Source organism: Capricornis sumatraensis, chromosome 2, assembly GCF_032405125.1.
Source record: "Capricornis sumatraensis isolate serow.1 chromosome 2, serow.2, whole genome shotgun sequence".
Lineage (NCBI taxonomy): Eukaryota > Metazoa > Chordata > Mammalia > Artiodactyla > Bovidae > Capricornis > Capricornis sumatraensis.
Genome location: NC_091070.1, coordinates 74546861 through 74557716, shown reverse-complemented (window position 1 = coordinate 74557716; position 10856 = coordinate 74546861). Strand labels below are relative to the sequence as shown.

The 10856-nt window shown below is 37.1% G+C and overlaps 1 protein-coding gene across 1 annotated transcript; it reads left to right on the top strand.

The window, feature by feature from the left end:
- Positions 1–9188: 9188 nt before the first annotated feature.
- LOC138096615 (olfactory receptor 4F3/4F16/4F29-like) lies at positions 9189–10160 on the top strand. Its single transcript, XM_068992880.1, has one exon. The coding sequence runs from the start codon at positions 9189–9191 to the stop codon at positions 10158–10160; it is 972 nt and encodes a 323-aa protein (XP_068848981.1).
- Positions 10161–10856: the final 696 nt, after the last annotated feature.

Sequence of the window (10856 nt, the reverse complement as noted above, 5' to 3'; positions counted from 1 at the left end):
AGATTTTTTTTTAAGAAGAAAGAAATATTTGAAAGCTATAAGTCAAATTAACAAAATTTTGATTACAGATCTTGTGTTCCGTTTTTCAATGTTAATAAACATATGTTGTTTCCTCTCTGTCTCTAGTGTCTTATTATGGGTTTTTTAGGATCTCTGTTCTGGTCAAACCAAATAAGTCCTCAGGGGTAAAGTCCCTAGACCCATGAACTCCTTGTAAACTCTGGTCTAGGCAGTATCACTTGATCACTGTCCTCTGGAACTATTAATTAACTTTATTTCTATAACAGCAATATTTTATGGCACTTTATATTAGAGAACACAGAAAATCTAAGACTCTGTGAAGATATTCTTTTCTTTGTACAGGTAAAAGTGAATAATAAGGGTAAACTTAACAATAAGGAAAGTAATTCTAATGTCAGATATGAGCTGCTAAGGATGTGAGTCATATGTTCAAATGCATGAGTGTTATCCTAAAACTGGGTAGCTAGTGTCTGAGGTAACAAACTGACAAGCAGTGGAGTATAAGTGTAAAGGGGGTATTGATATGTTGCAGAAAGTAAACTGACTTTGACCTTTTACTAGAGTCACACAGCTTTTGCATTAGGGTAACATGAAAGATATTAGGAAAAGTCAAATGATTTTTTAATGTTTGGGGTTTAGCACTCTGTTGCCAGGATGATTATCTGAATGATTCTCATCCTCTGTAGTTTGATAAACAGGTAAGAAAAATTGCTGACATAAGAAACTAAGAAAACAAGGGTTCTTGTCATCTCCATTAGTTTTTCAAAAGAGATAAATTATAAACCAATCTTAAAAAGGGAAAAAAAATTAATTAGGTACTTGTAAAATTTTCAAGATGAAAAAAGTCTGTATAAGAGCTACCTGAATAGAAGAGATATCCAAAAATGTGAAACTGAATAAATTATTTCCAGTGTAAATGTCATCTTATGATATGGAAAGTATACAAATAAAATGAAAACTTAAATATTGGTTGTCTCTACTACTCTCTTAAGTGCTTTATAACTTTAGAATTTTGATTTTTTAATTTTGTCTCTAAACTGTAAGTAGAGTGCAGAAGGTTGAGAGAGAGTTGACTTATGTGATTTTTTTTTTTTTTTTGGACATGGAAAGTACACAAAAAAGAGATCCCAAGAGAAAATGTAAAAGGGATTGAGTTTTTGAGTCTTGAAAACTGAAAGCTTAGTTTGCTGAGTTTATGTACATAAAAAGTTAATTGAAAGAGACATTGAAAATCATTTTATTGCACACAGTTTTAAAAACCAATACAGTATTGTAAAGCAAAATAAAGTAAAAATAAAAATTAAAAAAAAAAGAACTGGTCTTAATTTAGGAGAGGCAGATATTTACTTAGGTGTGGAGACAAATTTATGACAATTTTTAAACAAAATGCAGGGCTGAGGGAAATTATACCCTCTCAATATTTTTAGGTTGAGAAGGAAATTTACAGCAATGATAGTCTAGATTTTCAAAACCAAAAGATGTCATAGTCCCCTTTCAGCTTAATAATTCTATAATTTGGAACCATAGCTGCCAATATTTCCCTTATCTATAAAGATTAAATGTCTTAGAATCTATTTCTGGAGACATTGATTCTATATGGGTCAAGAAAGGGAATTAATCACAATAAAAGGCAAAAGGATTGGGTCTTTTCTTTTATATCTGAATATTTAATTACTTTAACAAAGAGTTACAATTAACGTGTTTGAGGAAAACAATCTAACAACTTTCTCTTTTGAGAAAAACCAATCTATAAGGGAACCGGGTTTTACAGTATCATCAGTCAGGAGGTGCTGCTGCTGCTAAGTCACTTCAGTCGCGTCCGACTCTGTGCAACCCCATAGACGACAGCCGGCCAGGCTCCTCTGTCCCTGGGATTCTCCAGGCAAGAACACTGGAGTGGGTTGCCATTTCCTTCTCCAATGCATGAAAGTGAAAACTGAAAGTGAAGTCGCTCAGTTGTGTCCGACTCTTCACGACCTCATGGACTGCAGCCTACCAGGCTCCTCCATCTATGGGATTTTCCAGGCAAGAGTACTGGAGTGGGGTGCCATTGCCTTCTCCGAATCAGGGGGTGGTTTGTAGATATTAAGTGACTCCTAGGTGACTAGACATCATGGCACTTCCCTGGTGTCTCAATGGTAAAGAATCCACCTGCAATGCAGGAGACACAGGTTTGATCTTTGGGTCAGGAAGATTCCCTGAAGAAGGAAATGGCAACCCACTCCAGTATTCTCACCTGTGAGATCTCATGGACAGAGAAACTTGGCAGGTTACAGTCGGTGGCATCACGAAAGAATTGGACACGACTTAGTGAGTAAACAAGAGGTGACTAGTCTTCGTATCCTGGTGTCTCCATCTAGAATTTCACACTTAAAACTGTGAGTTTCTGTATTATGATATTTGATGTATATTTTTCTTCCTTTTAGTACATCTAGGGAAATTTTAATTTTGACTTCTTCTAAACATTTTTTTTCAGTACTTATTTCACGGTAAGTAAATCACTATTAGCATTATCCTATCAGGCTTCACGGTTATAGTTCTTTACCCTGTAAACTCATTTTCCTCAAATTCCAGTTCTTAAGTAGTTGAAGGTATTGGAGATCCAAAGGGCAAATAAACCTTATAACTTGATGTGTATAATTGATAAGGCTTATGGAGAATGTCTTCCAAGAGACTGAGTGCCTAAAAGATACCTGATATACAGTATTAAATGTTGTTTATGATTATAAAATTTCTGAAGAGTGGGTCCAGAAAGTCATGAAAGATAGTCTTAAACTATCTCATGAAGTGGTCCTTGTCTTTTCTCTTTTTGTCATTATATACATACTTTCTTTAATACTTCTTTCTTTTTAGTACTCATTTTAACATAGTTTCTTTTCCTTATCCCTTCACTTTTATAATCTAGTCTCTAACTTTTTGTCTCTTGAGAACTCTTCTCAGTCTTTAGTGCATCTCACCAGTTATATAATCAGGGATATTTTAATGTTTTTTTAAACATCCAATTATATCCATTCTATCTTTGTTGACTTGTTATAAGTATATAATCTGCTATGACATATTACTATAAGATTTACAGTCTGATTCTCCTATGTTGAAGGCTATTTATTTACATCCTATTTTTTACATCGCTGAAATTTTTAGCCAATTTTTCACAGAACCAATATTTTTGATATCTCCCCCTCTTCTTTTTTGGGCTTCCCTCAAGGCTCAGTGGGTAAAGAATATACCCTCAATCCAGGAGATGTGGGTTTGATCCCTTGATTGGGATCCATGGGGTTGCAGAGTCAGACATAACTGAGCACACACACATTCATACTATATTCTTAAAATCAAGTCAGCTAGAGAAAGAAAATATTTTTAACTTTTTATTTTATATTAGAGCATAATTGATTAACAATGTGTTGGTTTCAGGTGTACAACAAAGTGATTCACTTATAATACATATACATGTATCTGTTTCTTTTTCAAATTCTTCTCCTAATTAGGGTGTTACAACATATTGAGCAGAGTTTCCTGTGCTATACAGTAGGTCCCTGTTGGTTACCTATTTTAAGTGTGAAAGTGAAGTTGCTCAGTCATGTCCAATTCTTTGCAACCCCATGGACTGTAGCCTACCAGGTTCCTCCATCCATGGGATTTTCCAGGCAAGAGTACTGGAGTGGGTTGCCATTTAGTATAGTATCGTGCAAATGTAATAAGGAAGAGAAGATATATTTACAGCACTGTAACTTTACATCATCTGTTTATAAGATAAATCATCTGTCTATACCTACATCTATATATCTTGTAGGATACAAAATATTGTGTATATTACATATATTACTAACACTAGTCAGTGATGCCATCCAACCATCTCATCTTCTGTCGTCTCCTTCACTTCCTGCCTTCAATCATTTCCACCATTGAGGTCTTTTCCAATGAGTCAGTTTTTCACATCAGGTGGCCAAAGGATTGGAGTTTCAGCTTCAGCATCAGTCCTTCCAACAAATATTTAGGACTGATTTCTTTTAGGATTGACTGGTTTGATCTCCTTGCAGTTCAAAGGACCCTCAAGAATATTCTCCAATACCACAGTTCAAAAGCATCAATTCTTTAGTGCTCAGCTTTCTTTATGGTCCAGCTCTCACATCCGTACATGACCACTGGAGAAACCATAGCTTTGACTAGACAGATCTTTTTCAGCAAAGGAATGTCTCTGCTTTTTAATATGCTATTTAGCTTGGTCATAGCTTTTCTTCCAAGGAGCAGGAGTCTTTTAATTTCATGGCCTCAAGCACTATCTTCAGTGATCTGGGACCCCAGAAAAATAAAGTCTGTCACTGTTTCCATTGTTTCCCCATCTATTTGCCATGAAGTGATGGGACCAGATGACATGATCTTTGTTTTTTGAATGTTGAGTTTTAGCCAGCTTTTTCACTCTCCCACTTTCATCAAGAGGCTCTTTAGTTCTTCTTCGCTTTCTGCCATAAGGGTGGTGTCATCTGTGTATCTGAGGTTATTGATATTTCTCCCAGCAATCTTAATTCCAACTTTTGCTTTATCCAGCCCTGCTTTTCACATGATGTACTCTGCATATGTTAAATAATCAGGGTGACAATATACAGCCTTGACGTACTCCTTTCCCTATTTGAAACCAGTCTGTTGTTCTAAGTCCAGTTCTAACTGTTGCTTCCTGACCTGCATACAGATTTGTCAGGAGGCAGATCAGGTGGTCTGTTACTCCCATCTCTTGAAGAATTTTCCACAGTTTGCTGTGATCCACACAGTCAAAGGCTTTGATGTAGTCAGTGAAGCAGAAGTAGATGTGTTTCAGGAACCCTGTTGCTTTTTTGATGATCCAATGGATGTTGGCAATTTAATCTCTGGTTCCTCTGCCTTTTCTAAATCCAGCTTGAACATCTGGCATTTCACAGTTCACGCACTGTTGAAGTCTGGTTTGGAGAATTGTGAGCATTACTCTGCTAGCATGTGTGATGAGTGCAATTATGCAGTAGTTTGCACATTCTCTGGCATTACCTTTCTTTAGGATTGGAATGAAAACTAACCTTTTCCAGTCCTGTGGGCACTGCTGAGTTTTCCAAATTTGCTGGCATATAGACTGTAGCACTTTAACAGAATCATCTTTACAGATTTGAAATAGCTCAATAGGAATTCCATCACCTTCACTGGCTTTGTTCATAGTGATGCTTCCTAAGGCCCACTTGACTTCAGACTCCAGGATGTCTGGCTCTAGGTGAGTGATCACACCATCATGGTTACCTTGGTCATGAAGATCTTTTTTGTATAGTTCTTCTGTGTATTCTTGCCATCTCTTCTTAACATCTCCTGCTTCTGTTAGGTCCATACCATTTCTGTCCTTTATTGTGCCCAGCTTTGAATGAAATGTTCCCTTGGTATCTCTAGTTTTCTTGAAGAGATCTCTAGTCTTTCCCATTCTACTGTTTTCCTCTATTTCTTTGCAATGATCACTGAAGACGGCTTTCTTATTTCTCCTTCCTATTCTTTGGAACTCTGCATTCAAATGGGTATATCTTTTCTTTTCTCCTTTGCCTTTAGCTTCTCTTCTTTCCTCAGCTATTTGTAATGCCTCCTCAGACAACCATTTTGTCTTTTTGCATTTCTTTTTCTTGAGGATGGTCTTGATCGCTGCCTCCTGAACAATGTCATGAACCTCCATCCATAATTCTTCAGGCACTCTGTGTATTAGATCTAGTTCCTTTAATTTATTTGTCACTTTTATTGTATAGTCATACGTGATTTGATTTAGGTCATACCTGAATGGCCTATTGGTTTTCCCTACTTTCTTCAATTTAAGTCTGAATTTGGCAATAAGTAGTTCATGATCTGAGCCACATCAGCTCCTGGTCTTGATTTTGTTGGCTGTATAGAGCTTCTCCATCTTCGGCTGCAAAGAATATAATCAATCTGATTTCGGTATTGACCGTCTGGTGATGTCCATGTGTAGAGTCATCTCTTGTGTTATTGGAGGAGGGTGTTTGCTATGATCAGTGCATTCTCTTGGCAAAACTCTGTTAGCCTTTGCCCTGCTTTATTTTGTACTCCAAGGCCAGAATATATACTCTTGGAACACTGGAGTGGATAGCCTTTCCCTTCTCCAGGGGATCTCCCTAACTCAGGAATCAAACCAGGGTCTCCTGCACAATAATATTTATAACTTAGCATTGGCATTGTTAGAGTTTTTAAAACACACTTACTTGTGATCACAGACTGATAGGTAGTGTCTCCAATTACTATATAGTAAAGTAATTTTAGAAACCCAAGTTATGAAACATTAAGGAAACTAGCACACTGTTAATTTTATATTAAATATTAATCACCTTATGTCTATATAAGGACAGGATATATACTTCAATATAAGTTTTGCACAATGTTCTATGGGTATATTTTTTGTATATTTATGGAAAAATCCACATGTAAATGGACTCACAAAGTTCAAATTCATATTGTTCAAGGGACAACTTTACTTGTTATTCAGAGTTTTAGCAAACAATTATTTTTGATTGTAAATTTTCAGTGAATGGGACTGAGGAAGGCAGATGCAGTTCTTAACTTTGTAGAACTTGCAGCCTAGGTGGGAAGGAGAAGTTGAACAAACGATTACATATCTGTTAATACTGCTAGAATACAGTGTGCTTTGAGAGCAAATCAATTAAACTTATACAAGATAATTTCTAAGAAAATGTAAATATTAATATTTTTTCTTAATTATTTATGAAATATATTTTCTGATAGAAAAGTCTGCTACTCCCTGTATGTCAATAGTGTTTTATTTTCTTATTCACTCTCATTATGTCTCATGTACTGAGTGTTATGAGGGCAAGTGAAATAAAGTAAGCATAATATTTACTAAATACTTACTATCACCTAACTTCCCTTGTAGCTCAGTCGGTAAGGAATCTGTCTGCAATTTGGGAGACATGGGTTCGATCCCTAGGTGGGGAAGATCCCCTGGAGAAGGAAATGGCAACCAACTCCAGTATCCTTGCCTGAAAAATCTCATGGACAGAGGAGCCTGGTGGGCTGCAGTCCATGGGGTCACAAAGAGTAGGGCACGACTGAGCAACTAACACTTACTCACTTACTATCACCTTATTTCTAGATGCATTAGTTATTCTACTAACTGCAATTGCATAGGTAAATAAACTGAAGCTCAAAGAATTTAAGCAACTTGTCCAAGATACAGCTATCAATGGATGAACTTTAGTATAAATCTTGAAATCTAAATCCAAAACCCATATTCCCTTCACTAAGTTATGTTGTATCTCTAGAATTAATAATCACATGATACTGGGATAAGTGCTTATACAGAGATTTGTACAAAATGGTTTCCACTACATTGTGCATTTCATAGTTTTAAGATTTTCAGATCATATGCTAAGAACCCTAAGACAATGTTTCTCAAATTACCTCTGTTAAAGGATAAGATTTTTCCCTTTATTTCTAGTTCTTCATGGACTATTACTTTTGTAAAGTACAAAACTTGGCATCACTGTATATCAAATTGCTAGAGAAGTTTTTATTTTTATTTTTTTTCAGGTGGAGGAAGAAAATGTTTAATTTCAAATAGCTTTTAAATTGAAAAATACATTGTTAGTTAAGTGAACTTCATGGGGAACTTCATGGGGAACCCTTCAGCAATGTTTTTCTACCAATTGCTTCTTATTGTATACATTTTCTTTTTTTTTTTTCTTTTTTCTTTTTTTTTTAAATTTTATTTTTTTACTTTACATTACTGTATTGGTTTTGCCATACATTGACATGAATCCACCACAGGTGTACATAGTTCCCAACCCTGAAGCCCCCTCCCACCACCCTCCCCATATCATCTCTCTGGGTCATCCCAGTGCACCAGCCCCAGGCATCCTGTATCCTGTATCAAACCTAGACTAGCGATTCATTTCTTACATGATAGTATACACGTTTCAATGCCATTCTCCCAAATCATCCCACCCTCTCCTCTCCCACAGAGTCCAAAAGTCTGTTCTTTACACCTGTGTCTCTTTTGCTGTTTCGCATATAGGGTTATCATCACCATCTTTCTAAATTCCATATATATGTGTTAGTATACTGTATTGGTGTTTTTCTTTCTGGCTTACTTCACTCTGTATAATCGGCTCCAGTTTCATCCACCTCATTAGAACTGATTCAAATGTATTCTTTTTAATGGCTGAGTAATACTCTATTGTGTATATGTACCACAGCTTTCTTATCCATTCATCTGCTGATGGACATCTAGGTTGCTTCCATGTCCTGGCTATTATAAACAGTGCTGCGATGAATATTGGGGTACACGTGTCTCCTTCAATTCTGGTTTCCTCGATGTGTATGCCCAGCAGTGGGGTTGCTGGGTCATAAGGCAGTTCTATTTGCAGTTTTTTAAGGCATCTCCACACTGTTCTCCATAGTGGCTGTACTAGTTTGCATTCCCACCAAGAGTGTAAGAGGGTTCCCTTTTAGAGAAGTTTTTAAATACTGAGTCACAGACTTTCTACCTGGTATGATACAAACTGGTAACAGACAGTTCACGGACCCGCACCTCTCTGGACCACTTTTTAGGGAGTACAAATATGAATAAGCCAAAATCCCTGCCTTCAAGAAGCTTAGAGTCTACTTGTTAAGTTAGAATTGTTATCAGTTCACTATAATACAGGGACAATAAAATAAATGCTACTAATAATAAGCCAAAACTGTGTAAATATGGTAAACCTTTAAGTAATATTGAAGGTGAATGTGTTCCCATGGGTGGGGCCAGGTGAAAGTTTGTAGGCTTGAAAGAGATGGCAGTAGTGATTAGTTCATTGTAACTAGGATTGGATCATATTGGTTTTGAAGCCAAATTCAAAGGGTTGAGGTTGAATTCCTTATACTAATGCTGAACATCTTGTATCTCATGAGTAATACAGGGCATTAATCCTGGGAGGAAGCAGAGGGTATTAAATGCAGAAAAAATAGGGTGCTAAGAATAGCCCCATATGATGGCCATCAGTTTTCCTGTGTAAAGACATTTTAAGGTCACGAGCATATTAGGTCAGTTCTAATGCTAATGTAGAAATAGGCTTTCATAACTGTAATCCCTTTCCTTCTAATTTATTATTAACATAATTATCATGATTTACATTTTTTCTATTGTCCTCCTTCAGGTAGTAATGCTAACAAAGCTAATGGATGGAGCAAATCAGTCTGTGGTGGCAGAGTTTGTGCTCCTGGGACTCACCAACTCCTGGGAGATCCAGCTACTCCTCTTTGTGTTCTCATCCACATTTTATGTGGCAAGCATGATGGGAAACTCTCTCATTATTCTCACTGTGACTTGTGACCCTCACTTACATTCTCCCATGTACTTTCTGTTGGCCAACCTCTCCTTCATTGACCTGGGAGTTTCTTCTGTCACTTCTCCCAAGATGATTTATGACCTTTTCAGAAAGCATAAAGTCATCTCCTTTAGAGGCTGCATTGCTCAGATCTTCTTCATCCACATCGTTGGTGGTGTGGAGATGATGCTGCTCATAGCCATGGCCTTTGACAGATATGTTGCCATATGTAAGCCTCTCCACTATCTGACCATCATGAACCCTAGAATGTGCATCTCCTTTTTAGTGGCTGCCTGGATAATAGGCTTTACCCACTCCATGGTTCAACTGCCTTTTGTGGTAAACTTACCCTTCTGTGGCCCAAATGTGTTGGACAGCTTTTACTGTGACCTTCCTCGGTTGATCAAACTTGCCTGCATAGACACGTACCAACTAGAGTTCATGGTCATGGCCAACAGTGGATTCATCTCTATTGGCTCCATCTTCATTCTGATCATTTCCTACATTGTCATTATTCTCACTGTTCAGAAACACTCTTCAACAGGTTCATCCAAGGCTCTGTCCACGCTTTCAGCTCACATCACTGCAGTAGCTCTGTTCTTTGGTCCTTTGATTTTTATCTATACATGGCCATTTCCTTCCACACACCTGGATAAGTTTTTGGCCATCTTTTATGCAGTTCTCACTCCTTTCCTGAATCCAGTCATTTATACATTCAGGAATCAAGAAATGAAAGTGGCAATGACGAGAGTATGCAGACAGTTAGTGAGTTATAGAAAGATCTCTTTATTGATGCCTGTATTGTAAGGCCCTTGTTAATTAATGATGTTCAGTGCTGATGATCAAACTCAGAGGAAAACTTTTCTTTATTCTACTTTGGTTTTATTATGCACACTGATAGCAAGTCCACTTTGTCTTTCACTTAGGAGGTAGCAAAATTCACTTTTGAAAAGAGAAAAGGAATTATATATGAAGCATTTATATTCAAATATTATAGTAATCTGAGCCTCAGATCCTAAGGAATAATGTTTATGTGTAGTAACTATTAGAAATACAAAACATGGAACACTGTTTTAAGGTTTTAAGAACAGGGAGAACCTGTCTGACTCCTTCTAACAAAGCATGCCTCATGGTCAGGAATTCCTAGCACCCAATAGGAGACGTGCTAAGTGAGGACTAAACTAAGTCTTCCTTTTGGATACTGCAGCTTGCCCACATTCTACCCTTCCTTTGGCTCTCTGCCAGGGCTGTGCAAAGATGGCAGAATCTTCAAGAGCAAACACACAGTATCTTTGAGAACAAACATGTATGAAGTCACGTATCTCTCAGTAGAAACCAAAGGAACTGTTCTTGGAATACAAAGAGCTGAGAAACACGACGATTTTCCCTGTGATTAGAATTATGCTGCTCAAACCCCATTACGTTTTCATGCCTCTTTTCTTCCTATGTCTTCCTCTTTAATTTTCTTCTGCCACTTATGGTCTCTGAGCTAGGAAAAACTTT